Here is a 21,853-nt window from a genome sequence, read left to right as displayed (position 1 = left end):
TGAGTAGGATAGCAACAATCAGATGAGCCCAGTATACTGAAATTCTATTTTGAAAGAAGTGGTTGTTGAAATCTCTAACAAAGCCTGTGAGAGCAATAAAAGGACCTGCTCGTAACATATTCTGCACGTTGGACTGGATTGGGCAGCCTTGTCCAACACAGTCACATTGCATAGACAAATCAATTTTCCTGTAGTGGTGTGCACTAAAAAAATCAGGACATGCACTTTTTTTTTTAGAGCAGCATGTTGCAATGCAGTACATAACACCGCAACCCGCTATGATGAATAAAAATGAATGAAATGCCATTGTGTGACAATTCCATAAAGTTGGAAAAAAGGAAAAAAAAAATGCATTGGCACTGCTCCCAGAGCACACCAGTGGTATTACGCGGCCACTGGTGTGAATGAGCCCTAATGGCCCTCATATAGAGGCACCTTTACCTTTATACTGATTGTGTGTGCTAAGAAAAGGAACATTCGTCATGTAGCTGAGTAACACAGGTAACAAGACCTGGCAATGCCTGCATGTGCTCTTTGTTGGCACAGGAATGCATAAAAATAAATACATGTACAAACACACTATGGAATCTACAGGAGTCTGACTAGGTGTTAAAATGAAATTACAGTTTCTCCAATTTTACTCCAGCCTCCTATCTTGTATAACTTAGGTTAACACATAACTCTATTGAGTCTTCTCCTTGGGCAACCCCGCGCAGAGGTGACAAGCAGTACTGAATATCCCACTGTACTGTGCCTGCATTCCCATGCTTGTAATTCCTCAACTAGCCCTGGTATCGGGTCAGCTGGCTGACAACTAAGTACATGGTATAGGTTTCTGGAGCGCACATAATGAAGACATGGAAAATGCCTGTTGCTGAATGCCAAGCACGTGCAGCTGCCAAGCCTGCAAGAGTTAACATGGCATAACGGCGGGAGGCTGAGGATAGATCTTATCTAAAGCAATGCATATGCTAGGGGCTGTTTATATGAACACAGTGCAAAGAGTCACAACGTGCTTTAGGTTGCTCATACACAGCCAGATCAAACCCATGAAGTCTTGGTGTTGGCTACTGGTAGCCCAGTATGTTACAGATGTCCACAGTGGTAGCAAAAATACAGATACTGTAGGTGCGGATTGCTCATATTATTTATCATCACTGGCGTCTTCTAGCCCAATGTATAAAATTCAAAACACTGACCACAACGTATAAAGCCATCTACAACATTGCCTCCAGCTATATCACCAACTTCACCTGCAGATATCGCCCAAATTGTCCTCTCGGCTCCTCCCAAGACGTCTTGCTCTCTAGCTCCCTTGTCACCTCCTCCCATGCTTGCCTCCAGGACTTTTCCAGAATCTCTCCCACTATCTGGAACTCCCCACCCCAGTATGTCCGGTCAGCTCCTACTCTGTCTGCTTTTACCCCTGGTTCACATATATGTGGCCGTGCAGGCACGAGAGCCCATTCATTTGAATGGACTCACGTGCCCCAAGACACGCAGGGAAGAAGTCGCAGTTTAGAAACCGCAGCCCACATGGGAACCTCGGTTCCCAGTGCGGTTGCGATTTCCAGTGCAGGCGGCATGGCATTAGAATTATTGGCACCCGCCCGCAGGTCCGCATTCTTCTGTGTGGGTGGTGGATTTTTGTGCAGATCCACAGCGGCACCACCCGCACATATGTGAACCTAGCCTTAGGCAATTTTTGAAAACTCATTTGTTTAGGGAAGCCTACCCCACCTCCACTTAAAAAGCCATACTTGAGTCACCTCCATCAGATCATCCCCTGCAGTTATTACAGTTTGTACCATCTCCTCCCTCATTTTAGATCAGTGGTGTATTTACCATAAGGCAAACAAGGCACTTGCCTAGGGCGGCATTTTTCAGAGGGGCAGCACCCACCAATCCCAGAAGAAGGGACGCACGCGTCATGGGGACCAGGTGGGTTCCAAGAGGGCCTGCTTGATGGTGTATACAGAGCCGGCTTCTCATTCCAGGGAATGTCTGGAGCTGTGAAGGTGAGTGTCTTTCTCTCTCTCTCGCTGGGGGGTGGGGTGGCTGGTGTATGGAGGATGGTGGTAGTGGAAGGCTCTCTTGGGTGGTGGGGGGGTGGGGGGGTAGAGAGGGGTGGTGGTGTTCGTTGGTGTCAGGCTCTCTCCACGGGGGGGAGACGATTTTTGTGTTGCCTAGGGCAGCACAAAACCTAAATACACTAACTCCTTTAGATTGTAAGCTCCATGAGCAAGGTCCCTCCTATTCCTTCTGTATTCACCTGTATAGTAATTTTACTGTCCCCCTTTACATTGTAAAGCACTGCACAAACTGTTGGCGCTATATAAATCCTGTAAAATAATATTTGTATGAAAATGCAAACAACTGTATGAGAACCATCAATATATACAACAAACAAGATGCAATATGTGTGAACTAAATATCCCGATTTATTGCAGAGTCCGCTTGAAAGGGTATATACCAGTGTGCAGAGGGTCCTTCAGAATGTCTACCATCAATATATACAGACACAACCCTCATGATTGCAATCTGGTACCCTTCAAAGCTTACACCACATGCAAGAACCATTTAATCGGTTGCAAAGATTATTAAAACCTTTTGACGATGATTGGTGCGTGTATGCCCAATTTAAGCATTCAATCTCATATATGGCCAGCACAGTGACTAAACGGTTAGCACTTCCACCTGGCAGTACTAGGGTCGTTGGTTCGAATCCCAATCACAGCACCACCTGTCTGGAGTTTGCATGTTCTCCCTGTGCCTGCGTGGGTTTCCTCCGGGTACTCCGGTTTCCTCCCACACTCCAAAGACATGCTGGTAGGTTAATTGGATCCTGTCTAAATTGGCCCTAGTATGTGTATATAGAAATGTGAGTTAGGGACCATAGATTGTACGCCCCTTGAGGGTTAGGGACTGATGTGAATGTACAATATATATGTAAAGTGCTGCGTAAATTGATGGCGCTATATAAGTACCTGAAATAAATAAATATTAGCCTGTTGAGAGCTGTCAGTTCCTTCCTGGCATTTACATTCTGTTATTAGGGAAGGTTTATTATATGGAAGCTGGCGTTCCCTGCTTCCCTGGCACAGTCCCTGGCTTTGTCCCCGGAAAGGCTTCCAATCATACCAACAACACAATGACATCTCTCATCTGTCTGTTATTGCCTAATTATATATTTATTTATTGTACGCAGCATTTACAATAAAGAAAAAAAAAACTAAGAGGATTTCAATGTCAAAGCAAATTATATTTGTAAAGATTAGATACAAAAATCAAGAAGAAAATGAAATAGATTGTTAAGGAGTTGAGTCTCCCTGAGTTGGCCATAGACTGAAGATGACAGTTACATGCTTAGTTATGGTAGGATCCAATATTATTATTATTATTATATAGGATTTATATATTATTATTATTATACAGGATTTATATATTATTATTACTATAATACAGGATTTATATATTATTATTATACAGGATTTATATATTATTATTATTATTATACAGGATTTATATATTATTATTATACAGGATTTATATATTATTATTATTATTATTATTACTATACAGGATTTATATATTATTATTATTATACAGGATTTATATATTATTATTATACAGGATTTATATATTATTATTATTATTATTATACAGGATTTATATATTATTATTATTATACAGGATTTATATATTATTATTATACAGGATTTATATATTATTATCATTATTATACAGGATTTATATATTATTATTATTATTATTATACAGGATTTATATATTATTATTATTATTATACAGGATTTATATATTATTATTATACAGGATTTATATATTATTATTATTATACAGGATTTATATATTATTATTATTATACAGGATTTATATATTATTATTATACAGGATTTATATATTATTATCATTATTATACAGGATTTATATATTATTATTATTATACAGGATTTATATATTATTATTATACAGGATTTATATATTATTATCATTATTATACAGGATTTATAAATTATTATCATTATTATACAGGATTTATATATTATTATCATTATTATACAGGATTTATATAGCGCCAACAGTTTGCTCAGTGCTTTACAATATAACGGGAGACAATACAGCAACAATACAGTTCAATACAAGAGGGATAGGAGGGTCCTGCTTGGATATCATAAATGATCAGGTAACCCGTGCACACTTATGAAAGAAGGACACATTAACAGCACCAGGTAGCCTCACAAGGAACATTAGTTAGTTTTAGAACCTGTTTATTCATCTGTTCCCCCCATGGATAGCGGCAGTATCAGCACAGACTGCTTTCCCAAGACATCTAGCTCTTTTGTCACCTTTTCCTGTGCTTGTCTCCAGGACTTTTCCAGAACCTCTCCCACCATCTGGAACTCCCCACCCCAGTATGTCCGGTCAGCTCCTACCCTGTCTCCGTTTAGCCCTGGTTCACATAAATCTGGCTAAAAATGACCGTAAACAGGAGACGCTCATCTCATGTCTATGGCCAACACCGGCGACCAGTTAGGTGCTATCTTTTTACTCACTCAGAAAGTGAAACAAATATTCGGATTGGTTGACTGTGTGCAGCTGCTTCCACTGTAACTCTGAATCCACTGCCCTGCAGTTCTCCAAGCATGTACTGTACGAGATAAGCTCTTGCACATGGACCGAGCAGCAGAGTGTCCCTGGAAATGATTTTACAATTCTAGAAGCTATGCTTTTATGCTTTGCCCTCTGTTTTCACCTGGTAACACATATCCTGTATTAGAGTGCCCCCCACTTTGAATGAAGGAGCACAGGGGGCACCTTTAGACAGCAAAATTGTCAGTCTAGGGGGGGGAGGGTAGTGTTAGATGTACTAGCAGATTTAACTACACTAACAAATTGAAGCCACACTCCAGCTAATACTTTATAATCAGTTACAGCAATAGTTTTTATGATAAAGGTTTTACATAAATAAAAGCTGATCATTGTAACTACCCGTCAGTGGTAAATGGTTTGCCTCATCCCTGTAAAGGATAAAATCTGCAAGAGAGCTTGTTCTTTTGAAAAACAACAGACTTACTGGTGAAAATAAGGGAAAGAAAGCCTAAAAAAATAAAAAATAATAAAACAAATGCAGCCATGACATCTAAGAATTAGTCAGCTGCAATGTAATAAATGTTTGCGTTTGGGTTTATTACAACTGGAATGTATCCTACCATCGCTACAAGCCATAGGCTGGCCATACATTATACAATTTTCTTTAGAAAATTGCTTTAGATTTACCAAAAACCATATAATAGGAGGTCAAACCTGAACAACACTTTCAATTGTATCTAATTAAGCAGGCTCTTGCACTACACAGTTGATGGTAAATCTATAGGAAATTGGGCAGAAATTGAACAGAAATTTGTATAGTGTATGGCCAGCCATAGGCTACCAACTGCAGCACTAGTTTATTTCTGCCCTGCATGATTAGGGTTACCTGACCAAAAAATCCTAACATGTAAGAGCATTGATGGGATAAAAGTCTAAGGAGCTCTGTGGCAAAGATTTGCCAGCAAGCTGGAAATTCTTTCACTGATTTCTCCCAATTCCTTTACTGCACAGATACAAATAAGTAAAGTGGGGGGGAAAGTTGAGCTGTAGACAAGTTGGCCACATCAAATGGTACAAACGTTTTTGGTACAGTCATCCAATTCTCCCAATTTCGGGAGTTTGTTTGATTGCACTGGAGAACAGAAGTCCGGCATCTGCACCACTTCCAATCAGGCAGGCTATACTTTTCCAACCAGTAATGATTTACCCTATGTATGTAAATCAGAGATTAGCAGAGTTGCTGCCAATTGCCCATGGGGAACGGGAAGATCGTCTGACATGGACTAAACAAAGGGAATACATGTGGGGTAAGGAGATAATAGAATGAGGATCTGAATAGATCCGATCTTTCTGTGTATGGCCAGATAAGATACCCTCTGTGTGTATGATAATGAGTCAGCCTGCAATCATTCACATTACACACTCCCCTGATTTTTATTGTCTCCATTTTCCTATCTCAGCTAGTTCCCCACTTTTTACATACTAGCTACAGGACTTAGAATTGATTGCCAGTTCATGAATGACACAAAGGGGGTGATTTACTAAAAAGTACACGGTGCAAAATCTGGTGCAGCTCTTCATAGGAACCAATTAGCTTCCAGATTTTATTGTCAAAGTTTAATTGAACAAGCTGAAGTTAGCAGCTGATTGGCTGCCATGTACAGCTACACCAGATTCTGAGTGCTCCAGTTTAAGTAAATCTACCTCAGAGGGGGTGATTTACTAAAAAGTAAACAGTGCAAAATCTGGTGCAGCTCTTCATAGAAACCAATCAGCTTCCAGATTTTATTGTCAAAGCTTAAATGAACAAGCTGAAGTTAGAAGCTGATTGGCTGCCATGTACAGCTGCACCAGATTCTGAGTGCGCCAGTTTTAGTAAATCTACCCCTACGTGTTCTCTAACTCAGTGGCGTGGATTAAGGCTGGCCATACATTATACAATTTTCTTGAGAATTTTGCTTTAGATTTACCAGAAACCATATAATAGGAGGTCAAACCTAACAACACTTTCTATTGTATCCAATCAGGCAGGCCCTTGTGCTACATAGTGGAAGGTAAATCTAAAGAAAATTGGGCAAAAATTGAAAAGAAAGTTGTAAGAAAATTGTATAGTGTATGGCCAGCCTTACTAAAACTAGAGCACACAGAACCTGGTGCAGCTGTGCATAGTAACCAATCAGATTCTAAGGCTGGCCATACATTATACAATTTTCTTGAGATTTTTGGTTTAGATTTACCAAAAACCATATAATAGGAGGTCAAACCTAACAACACTTTCAATTGTATCCAATTAGGCAGGCTCTTGCACTACATAGTTGAAGGTAAATCTAAAAGAAATTGGGCAGAAAATTGTATAGTGTATGGCCAGCCTAAAAGCTTTGACAATAAAACCTGGAAGCTGATTGATTTCTATGCAGAGCTGCACCAGATTTTGCACCGTGTAATTAAGCTTTGACAAAGAGCTTTGGTTCACACTGATGCGTTGCGAAATTTGCACTGGTTTCTGTGCGATTTCCGCACCGCATCATAATTGCACCCTGTTCACGCGAACCATTGCGGGTGTGTATTTTAAGTTACACCCCAACATCAGTTCGCAGAACACGGTGTGATATGCAGAATCGGATCGCGTGGGTGTGAACACCCACGCGATCTGATTCTAGTACGGATAAAAAAAAGGGTCCTGCACCTTTCTGGTGCGAACGTGGTGCGATTTGAGCCATGCAAAATGTATGGCTCAAGTCGCACCGCACAGAATTCGCATGTGATTTGCCCAGGATTGCGGTGCGATGTGCAGAATCGAATCGCATGGGTGTTCACACCCAATGCGATCCGATTCTAGTGTAGACTAAAAAAAAAAAGTCCTGCACCTTTTTGGTGTGAACGTGGTGCGATTTGAGCCATGCAAAATGTATGGCTCAAATCGCAGCGCACAGAATTCGCATGTGATTTGCCCAGGATTGCGGTGCAATGTGCAGAATCAAATTGCATGGCTGTGAACACCCATGCGATCCAATTCTAGTGTGGACCAAAAAAAGGGTCCTGCACCTTTCTGGTGCGAACGTGGTGCGATTTGAGCCATGTAAAATGTATGGCTCAAATCGCAACACACAGAATTTGCATGTGATTTGCCCAGGAATGCGGTGCGGTCCCTGTACAAATCACATGCAGTATGGGCAGCACAGTGGCTAAATGGTTAGCACTTCCACCTGGTAGTACTAGGGTCGTTGGTTCAAATCCCAATCATGGCACCACCTGCCTGGAGTTTGCATGTTCTCCCTGTGCCTTTGTGAGTTTCCTCCAGGTACTCCAGTTTCCTCTCACACTCCAAAGACATGCTGGGAGGTTAATTGGCTCCTGTCTAAATTGTCCCTAGTATGTGTATATATGAATGTGAGTTAGGGACTGTAGATTGTACACCCCTTGAGGATCAGGGACTGATGTGAATGTACAATATATATGTAAAGTGCGGCATAAATTGATGGCACTATATATAAGTATATAGTATATATATATAAGTACCTGAAATAAATAAGTATGTTGCAGCGCACAAGTGTGAACCTAGGCTAGAAGCTGATTGGTTACTATGCACCAGGGGTGGACTGGCAATTCATGGGGCCCCCAGGCAATAGGGGATCATGGGGCCCCTGTGTCCTTGCCCAAACTCAAAAAAGCCTATGAAAAAAGGTACTAGGGGCATCTCATGGGGCCCCCTACTGACCCTTGGGCAGTGCCCAAGTTTCCAAATGGTCAGTCCACCCCTGCTATGCACAGCTGCAGCAGATTCTGAGTGCTTCAGTTTTAGTAAATCTCCCCCAAAGTTTAATATCCACACAACTTTCTCCCCCCCAAAAAAAAAAAAGGACTGTCTTACAGTCACATAACCTCTATCAATGTAGCTCTGATAAAGTCATTCGGGGATGCCACAGGCAATCACAGCAATTGTACGCTCTCTCCAACCCACTGCCTGCTTTTCTGTCATTTACAGCCCTTTCACTGTACAGAGTACCTTTATGACCGTCACAAATCTGCAAGGAGTTTACAAGTTGTCCTACTGGTCATTGTCAGCACAGCTGATGTGTGAGAAAAGATAAGAGAAGTGTCAGGATTTACTGCTTCTCAAAAATTATATTGCAGCTGCAAGAAAAAAGATCTATCATAGCAAGTCAGGGGAATGTGATATCTCATTGACATGTCTGGTAATGAGACCAGTCTATGAACTTGTTCTCCCTATGGTCGCTCACTTACCTCTTTCTTTATTCTGAATGGAGTGAACAATGTCCTCCAGATCCACATGCTTTGTCTCGTGAAAGTTATAAACAGACATGTGATAACCTTCTTCCTTAAAGGCAGTGTGGACCCCTTCCAAGGTGAAGAAGCAGTTCCGCTCTAGGTTGTCGTCATTGTACAGCAGCATCGCCTTGCTCCACTTGTGGTAGCGAAACATGGCTAAGAACACCTCGGCCATCTTGGTGTAGGCAGGTGCCACTCGGATTAGGTGGGAGTACTCTTCGGATTTCTGCATGAACCCCATGGCCAGTGCCCCAGCCGAGATCATGGGGATGTTCCAGTGGGAGGCTAGTCTCGCCACGGGCGCTGCGGCGTACTCACAAACCGGACCCAGGATGGCGTCCGGCTTGTCTTGTTTCAGCACCGTGTCCACCAGGCTAAAAAGTGCCTGGTTGCCGCAATCTGAGTCCTGATACGTGACGTTGAACGTGAAGCCTGGCAGCAGACTGCTATTCTTCTCTATGGACTTCGTGGCATAGTCGATAGCAGGCTTCACCCTATTTATCGAGAACATATAGTTATCATCCTTGGGCAAAAGGACTAAGATATTCACTTTTTTGTCATCCGCCACGTTGCTCTTTACAACAATCACCAAAGTCACCGTTAAGAAGTTGAACAATAAAAAAGAGGACATCTTTAAAAATGTAAAAAAACAAACAAAAAAAAAACGCAAGCCTAATCCTAGGGAAAAGCCTAAATTCTGCAACCTTAAAACTGGAAATTAAAAATAAAAAAATTGTTAGAAAGTAATTGTTGAGTTCTTTTTCCTTTGTGTTAAGGGTTCTCTAAGGTGACACAGCCTGTCCTCCCTTCTCATTGATGGTGGGGCATCTCCTGTTTGATCTCATTGATACTCCTTGTTCCTTAGTATATCCTCTGTTTAAATAGTGTGGCAGCCAAGCCTATTACCACACATGGTGCAGTGAGGAAGATTTTTTTTTTCTTCTTGAAGAGTTACTCATTAACATTCCTACGTCATTTCTCAGACAGACGCCTCTTTCTTAAAGCTATACACACCCCAGGCAGCAACAGGGTATTGTTTAAAAGTAAGAAAAAAAAAAAAAAAAAAAAAAGATACACACACACACCACTTACACCCAAAAGCAAAATCCCAAGCAACTATGATTCTGCCAGCTGCCCTAAGTGTTGCAAGACAATCTGCTTTGCATTTGCAGAATTCATCATGCATTTCATAGTTTCATAAAACATAAAAGTGCAGAGGCAGTTCTTATAGGAGAGAGAAAAAAAAAAAAAAAGAAATATAAAAAACGCACGTGTTATCACCGTGGTTTGGAATGCAGACAATCTGTACAATAATATAAAAATATGCAGGGAATTTAAAACACTTCGCACAACCATTTTTCCCCTGCTGCTTATTTGCTCAGTGATTCATTGGCTGGGTGAGAGTTATTAAGCATGAACTTTGAGATGTCACTTTGCTGCGAAGATTATGCTGTTCGCTGGACTCGCTGCGATGGGTCCCAGCGCTTCGTACATTCCTGCAGAAATGTGACACCACAACAAATAGATTTAAGACACAAAAAAAAAAGTTCCAGATCTCTACATGACCTTATGTTATCATCTGCAGCTACATAGGATCAAAACTGGACCCCTGAGGCTTAGAAAACAAGCATGCATGGCTTTCCAACAGGTAGCATACTCTATCAATGTCTCTTGAAATCAATCCATTTTATATATTTATTAAAACAAAAATGAGGGACTTTACTCACTGGGGCTGAATCAGATTCCCTGTGGATCCTGGTATGTTTCAGTTTGCTGAGTGGAATTACAGCGTGGAGGTCATAACAGCAGCCTATTAGAGTGGAACATTTCTTTGGGGGTAAACTGTTTTCACACTCTTATCTAATAAAGTTGGAATGAAGAGACACAGTGGCACTCGAGACATCACTACGTAAAATGGGGCATAGCAAAAAAAAAAAAAATTTGGAAAAAAAAAATTTAAGGTAAAAAAAAAACCCAAGGGGGAAATTTGAAGTAATGACAAGAAAAACAGGTAAATAAAAATAAAAAAAAAACCCATAAAAATAGTTGGCTTTGTTTCCAGTGGAAGGTAAAGGTTAGCAGGGTATGAATAGTCACAGAAGGGGCTGCAGTGGAGCTGACTGAAGGGCTTGTTTCTCTGTGAATTTCACTAGCAGGTCAGAGGAGGAGCTGGGATTACAGTGTGTGCAGTCATTCCATAATTCGGGCTTCATCTCACAGGCACACTGCACAGATCTATGGAAATCTCCATGCTCAGACGGTAGAAGGAGACATTTTCAGGGGCAATGACCTCATGAAACGTGCATGTCATGTACAGAGAGTATAGTAGCTAGTTTATGTTGTGTTTAACTGTTTACGGTGCAAGACAGTATATCAGTGGTGTAAAGACATCAAGTACTCAGGGGATGGTACTACCTGTCCTCATCAGTGGTTCAAAATGTGCCCACGTGCAGGGGCGTATTTACCACAAGGCAAACAAGGCATTTGCCTAGGGTGGCATTTTTTAGGGGGCAGAACTGCCCCCCGGAAGAAGGGACATATGTGGCATGGGGACCAGAGAGGCTGCAGGCTGCTTGATGGTGTATGTGGAGCCCGGCTGTCATTCCCTGGGATGTCCATAGCTGTGAAGGTGAGTGTCTTTCTGCCGCCGGCTGGGTGGGTATTAGTGGAAGGCTCTTTTGGGTTCGGGTGGGGCAGGGATGTTGTTGGTCACTGTCAGGTTCTCTCCGTCTCCGTGGGGGGGTGGGTCTGGTGTTGGTCACTGTCAGGCTCTCTCCACCGGGGAGGGGGGCGTCCGATTTATGTGTTGCCTAGGGCAGCACAAAACCTAAATACACCACTGCCCACGTGTAGGCAAGCCCATACAGAACATTAGGGCAGGGGTATCAAACTCAGTTTCATTGCGTGCCGCATCAACATTATGGTTGCCTTCAAAGAGGCGGTTGTATCTGTAAGACCTGTAAGACTAGATGTCCAGATTCCCCCCTCTTACATTAGATGTCAAGAGCCCCCCACCATCAGAAGGAAAGAGTTCTCCACCCTCCGTTACATAACAGCGCACCCCCCCCCCCCGTATCTTGTGCTGCTGCTGGGAAGAAGCTGGGGGCAAAGCTGTGAAGCAGAAAGTGCAGGGTGTGGAGGAGGACCAGAGGAGGGCTGGAGTCAGCTGCCGGAGTCTGCTGAATGCTGAGACCAGGGGTACTGCACCTGCACAGCGAGGAGCAGGATCTGTAGGAGGAGTTCTATCCTCCTCATTGCTGCCGACTGCTGAGAAAGGGGGCTGAGTCAAACCTCTCCGCGGCTGCATGGAGAAGCGCAGGATTTGGTGGAGGAGTTTTGTAGTCCTTTCCTCATGCTGAGCCATGGTGGGGGTGGAGATGAGGGGGTGCCGCAGCTGCAGGAGAGAATGTATATCTGTAGAAGCTGGCAGGATCTGACAATGGCTGGGAGATATTCTTGCTGTATTACAAACCTCAACAGCCACTGCAGGCTGCTGGATCTAGAAGGAAGCTGAAGTGGATCTTTAGACCAATGGTCTATTGCTGTGTCACCCAAACATTACTGAACTTTAACCCTTTGAAATTTTTAGAAACAGCCGTGAGAACACATCTTACCCACCTATGCTTGTTCTTTTCAGTAATGTTCAGGAATGTTTTCTCTTATACCAGAAAACACATCTGTCAGTAAAAACTCTTAAACCATGTTCCCTGGGGTATCACTCAAAGGTATGTGACCTTCAGTAGGCACATTTCTCCATAGGGCAGTTCTACAAACCAAGAGTCCTGCAGAAACTGTGAGTGACCACCAGTGGTCCACATTCTGTACTATGGGAAACAATACTCTATTGTTTCTCTGAGATAGGATCAGTATAGAACACAGACACACATTGTAATAAAACACTTGATATGGGAAATGTATTTGGACACCATTATTAGCTTGTTGGACATCCCATGCTTCCCCCCCCCCCAGCCCCAACTCAACCCCCCACCACCATTCCACTCACTCTCCAGGAAAGACTTTCCACAAAATTAGGAAATGTCCCAGCGAGAATCTGTGCCTACTAAACAGGAGGAGCATTTGTGAGGTCAGGTACTGATGTTAGACAAGATGACCTGGCTCCCAATTGGTGTTCCAGTAGGGTTGAGTCCAGGGCTTTGTACACTCCACTAGAGCTGCTCCACATTAAACTTGCCACCCTAGGTCTTCATGGAGCTGGCTTGGTGCACAGGAGCACTACCATGCTGGAATAGAAAAGGGCTTTTGCCAAACAGTTGCTACAAGCTTACAAATCATTTATTATTATTATTTATTTCAGGTACTTATATAGCGCCGTCAATTTACACTGCTTTACATATAAATATATTGTACATTCACATCAGTCCCTAACCCTCAAGGGGTGTACAATCTAAGGTCCCTAACTCACATTCATACATATACATACTATGGACAGTTTATACAGGATCCAATTAACCTACCTGCATGTCTTTTGGAGTGTGGGAGGAAACCCACGCAGGCACAGGGACAACATGCAAACTCCAGGCAGGTGGTGCCGTGGTTGGAATTCAAACCAACAACCCTAGTACTGCCAGGCAGAAGTGCTAACCACTAAGCCACTGTGCCGCCCAAATATCTTAAATGTCTCTGAATTCTATGGCATTAACAGTACCCCCGACTGGATACACTTGAACTCAATAATTTAGAGTGTCCACATACTTATGACTATATAGAGTATAAACATGCACATATTGTACATGAGTCTGTTGGGATTCAACAAATCATTCACTGGCCCCACCATCCTACCATTATATCATGTCTGTACTGCTTTAGACCTAAAATATGGACAATCAGCCTTTATGTTAGGTCCAAATAAATACGGCAATGTATTTAGATAATGACCATGTCAGGTATGAACTCTTGTAGGTGAAAGAAAGCTGGCAGCTCGATCACCCACAATAAATAACATAGTTACATAGTTAGTCTGGCTGAAAAAAGACAAACGTCCATCCAGTTCAACCACTAAAAAAAAAAAAGTTATAATCCTATACCCACAGTTGATCCAGAGGAAGGAAAAAAACCCAGCAAAGCATGATCCAATTTGTCCTGCAAGGAGGAAAAAATTCCTTCCTGATCCCCCGAGAGGCAATCGGATATTCCCTGGATCAACTGTATCTGTAAATGTTAGTATAGATTTTGTTAGTAAATTAGTTCATTAATCCAAGTGTGGTACAAAATAAGTCAATACTTACGCATTTCGGCATGTAGCCTTACTAATGGCCATAAAAATCCTCAGAATAACAACATATTTATATACACACGTGTATGTATGTATGTATATATATATGTTTTTATTCTGAGGATTGTATAACTATAATTAAGGCTACATGCCGAAACGCGTAAGCCCCGTAGTATTTTGTACCACACCTAGATTAATGGACTCATTTATTGCAGAAGATTGAGCTGTCGGCTTTCTTTCACCTACGTTTGCTCGGGTGCTAGGAGCAGGGGCGGACTGACAACTCATGGGGCCCCCGGGCAATAGGGGATCATGGGGCCCCTGTGTCCTTGCTCAAACTCAAAAAAGCCTATGAAAAAGGTACCAGGGGCATCTCACGGGGCCCTCTACTGACCCTGGGCCCTCGGGCAGTGCCAGAGTTTCCAAATGGTCAGTCCGCCCCTGGCTAGGAGTACACTTCAAGGCTGTGCATTGACCGCTCACTACCTTGGAGAATTATAACAGGTTATTTCTATTATATTCAGGGTATGGATCCTGCTTGAAGACTGGCTGCATTTCATGGGTGACCTTACATGGACTGATAAAAGCAATATGACCAATTCAAGCATCACGTAAACAGTTGGAGAGGTTAGGTCAGGCACTTGTGTTCAGGCTTGCACATATTTCCCAGCATGTTGGAAAGCTTTTAGAGAGTTATTACTCTCCAGTTGCTCCTGTTTCTCAATAAAAAGTGAGAGTACCGTGTACCACATGAATCACAAAGAAATGTTTGCAGAGCTGGAGAGAAAAATGGGAACGCGTTCCTGTGGTGTTGTTTTGTGATATCAAAAAGCATTGGGATGTTTCTCACCGACCACCACTGGTAATATACATTATATTCAAAGTAATATGAGGACAAAAAAGTGAACAAAAAAGGAGATTGACAGACAAGGAAGACAGCCCTTCCCACAGTATGAGAGTGCATTTCCCAGAAATTATAGAATAAGGACTGGTAAGTATATAAAAAGCAGGTCTGCTTATATTTTTCTTCAAAAGCCATTCATTTTTTTTAGTGGTGCACCAAAATGAAAATTTCAGTGCTAAAACTGAAACAGAAAATTCAGGATTCAGAAAACCGAAACGGACAGTTTTACATTTTTTTTTTAATTTAATTAACCACTTGCCCTCCTGAAATTTCCCCCCCTTCCTGACAAGGCCATTTTTTGCATTACAGCGCTGCGTTACTTTAACTGACAATTGCGCGGTAATGCAACGCTGCACCCAAATGAAATTTGCATCTTTTTTTCCCACCAATTGAGCTTTTTTTTGGTGGTATTTGATCACCCATGCATTTTTTATTTTTGCGCTATAAAAAAAAAAGTCCGACAATTTAGAGAAAAAAAACAATATTTTTTACTTTTTGCTATTAAACATGTCCAGTAAAAACATTTAAAAAAATCAAATTTCATCATAAGTTTAGGCCAAAATGTATTCTGCTCCATGTCTTTGCTAAAAAAAAAAAATCTCAAAACATGTAAATTAATTAGTTTACGTGAAAGTTTTAGCATTTACAAATGGCGGTATAGATACTGGAATTTGTTGGCGGCGATCAGCGACTTATAGCGGGACTGCAGTGGGCATTCTGACACTGGGGGGGGAACTGACTTGGTGTCACTGACATCCCCAGTGACACCAATACAGTGATCAGTGCTAATAAAAAGCACTGACACTGTACTAATGGCACTGGGCAGGAAGGGGTTAACATGAGGGGCGATCAAAGGGTTAACTGTGTGCAGGGAGTGTTTTACATAGGGGGCTATGTCAGTGTGCTTTACTGTAAGCGCACTGTTTTGGATGGCTGTGCTGTGCACAGCCATCCAGAGCAGTGCGCCCGAGCTGACAGAGAGAAGAACTGTTAGTAAACAAAACAGTTCTCCTGCCCGTCGGAGATCGTCGGAAATCACCCAGTAATCACCGAGGAAATCACCAAGTATTCACCAGCCAGGACCCAGTGATTGACAGTCGCAGCCGCGAATGGCGGCACGGGTAGGGAGCACGCCCCCTACCCGGAAATGAAAAATCACATATAGATATGTGATTTTGCGCACCTGTGCTGCCCTGTAGCAGTATTTCTGCTATAGGGCGACGCGGAAGTGGTTAATGTGCCTGGCGTTTTTGTACTGAAGTCACTAAGGGGCGTTTTTGCATTGAAGTCAATAGGACACCATTGTGCACTGAAGTCTATGGGAAGCGATTTTGCATTGAAGTTACTAGGGTCATTTTTGCATTTAAGTCAATGGGACACATTTTGCATTGAAGTCTATGGGAAGCAATTTTGCATTAAAGTCACTAGGGGGCATTTTGCATTGAAATCTATGGGATGCGATTTTGCATTAGTCTGTGAGACACGATTTTGCATTACAGTCACTAGGGGGGCGTTTTTGCATGAAAGTCTATAGGACGTGACTTTGCATGAAAGTCTATGGGATGCAACACTGCACAAAAGTCTATGGGAAGGAGCTTTGCACGTGAGTTGCCTTGACACGTTTCTTTTATAATAAAAAGAAATAAGCCATTATCGGCACCTTTTTTCCTATTGGCAAAATGATGATAACACTATTTTCAGCTGATATGTTTCGGCCGCCAATATATATTGGTGAATCTATAATTTTACTAAAGCTAAATTTAATGATTTGAAATCTGTCTTCATATCGAGCTGACACACACTGAAATTGGGCAGTCAATTGAAGCATTTGCACTGTAAAGCTGGCCATACACTGAGTGAATTTCTTCCATTTCCTGATAAATCAGTTGAAATTTGCTCAGTGGATGGCTCTGCCAGCCCCACTCTCTTAGACAAAAGTAGGTTGTTCGATCAACATTTGTTGAAGGAGCTTGCTGGAAAACTTTCAGCCATACACTTGCTACATCCAATCAGATGCAGCTGCTGTCTGGATATTCTGACAGTCATCACAATTACACAGCAGAGTAGGTTTGTCTATCCATGCCCCTAAATTAGTATGGATGGAGAAATCTGTTAGGTTGAAGGAAAGAAAGAAATGAAATCTGTTTGGCCAGCTTAAAATGGAACTTCACTCTATACAAACAGCATTGACTATTTTGGATCCTTATGCTGCTTTGATTGGTAAATAGGAAAATATATCTTATTCACTTATTTTAAACAATTTTTTAAATTTCTTTAGTCACTTCCTAGTTTCCATGCTTAGGCAAAGGATGTCATGCATCTCAGGAGTCTTTAAGAGGGGAGGAAAGGTTTTCTCAGCTAAGCACATTTTCCTGCCTGTATGCCTGAACTATGGGCAGATGGATTCCAGGCAGTAACTGCTACATGAATCATCTGCCCTTACTCAAGATGGCCACAGCTAGAAATGCTAGGGGGTGTTTTTCTAAGTGAGTTTGCAGTAAAATAAAGCATGGCGACATGGATGGATGGGTGAGTTTGCTTTGAATATTAAAAATTAATGAAATGGCGCTTTTGGTTTTTGGTGCTCAGATATAGTGTACTTCCACTTTAAGTTTTTTGAGGAGGAAGAACAAGTACTTAAAGGATAAGTTCACCTTTTGACCAAAAATAACAAATGCACATTTGCTTGCAGGTAAAAAATGTACATTTATTATTTTTGGTTGTAGGAGCCTGTAAACCATTGCACCAGCAATCGGCAGATTGCTGGTGCCGTGCAGGTCTCCTGCAGACCTGTCAGTATAGCTGTTTGCCCATATGGGATGTACGGTCAAGTAGATATACTGACAGGAAGATTCATTGAACTACCATGGCGCTCCACAGTGCTGTCAAGCTGACAGCCGCCGTGGCAGTACCCAGATATCACAGAGTTCCCCTTTAAACTCTAACACATCTAGCAGCCTCTGTTTGTAAAAGCAAGGTCACCAGCTCACTTCCCCCTCCCTTATTTCCTGTGGAGTAATGTGTTTCAGCTTGTGAGCTGGTATCCTTATCTGTAGCTGGCATTCTATATACTGCACAATTTAGAAAGCCTTTTGAATGTACAGAAAGTGAAAGAGGAAAAATATGCATTGTGACGTAATTGTTAAAATGAATACTCTGTGAGATGTTTTTGAATCCACTTAGCTTTGCAGACATGAGTCTGGCTAAGTCTCAACCAGCACTGGTTCAATAAAAGGTTTGTTTTCCTCAAGTTCGTGTCCAGAGTTTACCTGGTATCCCCAAAGTTGCTGCTACACCGCTGAGGCTGTCGGGACTTGTAGTTCATTCATTCACAGAACACTGGTGGAGCACCACATGGCCGTGCTGTTTTTAAAAAGTGACAGCTAGTACAGGGAACTTCTCCCCGTACTGATTTTACAGGGAGGGGGGCAGCGGCTGTAGGCCTTTTGAACATGTAATGCAGGCCATACATGGGTCGAATTCCAAACAAATTTTCTTTAGAAAATTGGAAATTTTGTGCGTTTTGTAATCCGATGCCACCGTTGATTTCGAAATTCGACCAACCAAGCCTTTAATTTCATCTCATGTTGCTACAGAAAAGAATTTTCGTAGCCAAGAATTTCCTTTTCTTTCCAGGTCACATCTCTCGCTAATTTCTTTTTCAATTACATTTCTCACACGATTCTTCCATCACTGATTAGAAATTAATTTGTTTTTCCAAACATTTCCAACATGCCCGATCACTCAGATTCAATGGTCGCTCAAAAATTGGGCATTGCTGTGACCCACTAATGGTGCAAAATTCAAATGAAAATTCTCAGAAAAGATTTTCGAAAGAATATTCTTTCGGAATTTGACCCATGTATGGCCGGATTTACATGTTTCACGCTAAAAATGGGTGGAGCATGTAACATGTTCCCAAAGGTGAACCTATCCTTTAACGCTGAACTTCATACTATATAAATATTGTCTAAATACAAGAGTTCTGTGTATTCTTACTTGAATTATGGTTTCCTTTGTGTATTTATTGAAGATCCATGTAGTAATGCAGCATGAACCAACTCCTGCACTTTGCTTCAGTGCGGGAGCTTCCAGTAATAAAGACCGGTCATTGCTGCTCTCTCCTTGTGTTGGGTGTCTGGTCTTGTATACACCCCCCACCCCTGTATTTCTTAAAGCAACTTGTTGTAGGAGGACCAGTTAGGCCCCTCCCACTGCTCTACTCTTCACACAGGCTATGATGATGTAACTGCCACTTTTACAAGATAATATCTCCATTTGTGAAAAATTTGATGCACACAATTTGGATCTGTATCCCCTTTAGCTATTGTGGAATATGTTGAAATTTCACGTTTCTGTGCTCAGAGTTCAGCTTTAAAACGGTTTCAAGATGGGCATCAGCAGTGCTGGTATAGTCACTACTACCCCGAGGGGCAGGCAGGAGGTATTGTATGGGAACGGCATGCTTTGAAGATTTATTGTCATACTTCTTGGGTTACGTCCTCATAGCACAGAGAGGATGGGTGGATCACAAGAGGTCAGTCCTTGACAAATCTTCTAGCAGGTAATACATTCCTGTATAGGTGTCTCACCTGTTTATTTAGCTGTCTGCCTGGAGCTGCCCTTTATGAATAAGGAATGTCCCTTTGAATAAGAATGCCTCGGAAAAATGTTCACTGACCACCAGTCATTATCGAATTACCAGTAAATCTGTCTGTGTACGAACAACTGTTTCTGTCTTCCTCCAGTGTGATTCAGGTTTAATCTGCAAAATTTGGTAACAAACATGCATGGCCCAACGTCTAATTGTATAAGGATATGGTACCTCAAGTCATGACAACTCTACCAGGAATGGTGTGATGATCACAGTGTGTAAAGGAGACATAGGACAGCTCTGGGAGGTCAGGACAACTAGAAAAGCAAATGTATGGTGAGTTTTAGAGATTCCCCATTATTCTTTGATTATATACAAGGTTAGCAATGATACTGATATTATGTGAAGTTTATCTGAAGGGCAGTCAACTATGATACAGCAACTGAAAAAAGAAAAGAAGGTGCTACTACCCATCCAATGCTCATCTCAGGAACTGGGCAGGTGCGTTATCCACAGTTGCTTATCCGTTCCAGAATTAAATGAAATCAGTCCGCACTACCGCCATTGCTCTAAAATCGACCACAGTAAAAACATCACAGGTACAAAGGTTGACGCATTTCCGCTTAACAAGCCTTAGTCATGATGGGTTATGACTAAGGCTTGTTAAGCCGAAACGCGTCAACCTTTCTACCTTTGATGTTTTTACTGTGGTCGGTTTGATAAAACAAAGATTTTAGAGCAATGGCAGTAGTGCGGATTGGTTTAATTTAATAATGATACATACTGGACAAAAACAAAGAAGCCAAGGACTTCGCCACAGTTTTGGAATGATAATTTAGGTGTTAAATATAAGTATTTATTACACTTTGTATAAAAAATGAATCCAGAAATACTGTACATAAGAAGATCCTATCTCTGGTAATAAGTAATGAAAAATAGGGTACCTATTCAGTTGCATTTCTACTCCAACTTATCGGTGACACATTCTACTACCACTTAATGGAAATGAAAATCACTCTTTCAGATTTAGGTTCACACTAGTGTGATTTTAGATTTGACTGGAGTCCCCAGAATTACATGACAGTGGAATTCAGATTGTTTTCATTGGTGCCTATTCACATCAATGTGACCCAGCATGGAGAAATTTTGCAATAGGTTCCTGTACAACTTTGGTGTGATTTCAGCATGATTTTGGCCCCAAAGAATATACAAACCTTATCAAAGTTGCATCAAAGTAGCACTACGTAATCGCACTGAAAGTCATATCAAAATCGCATCGCAGCAGTGTGAACCAAACCTTAATGTCAACAAAGTGGTAATGATGTGGATGGGTACAAAAGATGCACATATGACCACAAAAACAATGAAGGATACTTGAGGATACTGGAATATCATCATTATGTTCTGCCTGGGTAGAGATGATGGATGAGTGTCAGTCTAAGTCTCTATGTCTCCAGGCTTTGGCTTTGGCTTAACACACATAGAGAAAGAGGGAGAAAAGGCCAAATATAGATATACTCTATAATGCCAAATGTATTGGGCCACTTGCCTTTACACGCACATGAAATGTAATGGTATCCCAGTCCGTAGGGTTCAATATTGAGTTGGTCCACCCTTTGCAGCTATAACAGCTTCAACTCTTCTGGGAAGGCCGTCCACAAGGTTTAGGAGTCTGTCTATGGGCATGTTTGACCATTCTTCCAGAAGAGCATTTGTGAGGTGAGGCACTGATATGAGACGAGAAGGCCTGGCTCGCAGTCTCCGCTCTAATACATCCCAAAGGTGTTCTATCTGGTTGAGGTCAGCACTCAGTGCTCGCTCATCCATGTCCTTATGGACCTTGCTTTGTGCACTGGTGAGCAGTCATGTTGGAACAGGAAGGGGCCATCCCAAAACTGTGCCCACAAAGTTGGGAGCATGAAATTGTCCAAAATGTCTTGGTATGCTGATGCCTTAAGAATTCCCTTCACTGGAACTAGGGGGCCAAGCCCAACCCCTGTAAAACAACCCCACAAAATAATCGCCCCTCCACCAAATGTGACACTTGGCACAATGTAGTCAGGCAAGTACAGTTCTCCTGGCAATCATCAAAACCAGACACATTCATCGGATTGCCAGACAGAGAAGTGTGATTCATCACTCCAGAGAACATGTCTCCACTGCTCTAGAGTCCACTGGCAGTGTACTTTACACCACTGCATCTCACACTTTGCATTGCAGT

General features: G+C 41.9%; 1 protein-coding gene across 2 annotated transcripts in view; it reads right to left on the bottom strand.

Annotated features, from left to right (window-relative positions):
* The window catches only part of NPR3 (natriuretic peptide receptor 3), a 172,919-nt gene extending 163,103 nt beyond the window's left edge, over positions 1 to 9,816 (bottom strand). The window contains exon 1 of one of the 2 annotated variants that reach the window (XM_089689456.1): positions 8,857 to 9,816. In XM_089689456.1, coding sequence (XP_089545582.1) covers positions 8,857 to 9,532 — 676 coding nt within the window. In that variant the 5' untranslated portion in view covers positions 9,533 to 9,816. The remainder of the gene's footprint in view (positions 1 to 8,856) is intronic. The other variant, XM_089689455.1, reaches the window with a different exon arrangement.
* Between the last annotated feature and the right edge of the window lie 12,037 nt (positions 9,817 to 21,853).

This window comes from Staurois parvus, unplaced genomic scaffold (assembly GCF_062004578.1).
Source record: "Staurois parvus isolate SC_StPar_1 unplaced genomic scaffold, SC_StPar_1.0 ptg000475l, whole genome shotgun sequence".
Classification (NCBI taxonomy): Eukaryota; Metazoa; Chordata; class Amphibia; order Anura; family Ranidae; genus Staurois; species Staurois parvus.
The sequence above is the reverse complement of the archived record's forward strand: the minus strand, read 5'-3'. Positions and strand labels throughout refer to the sequence as shown.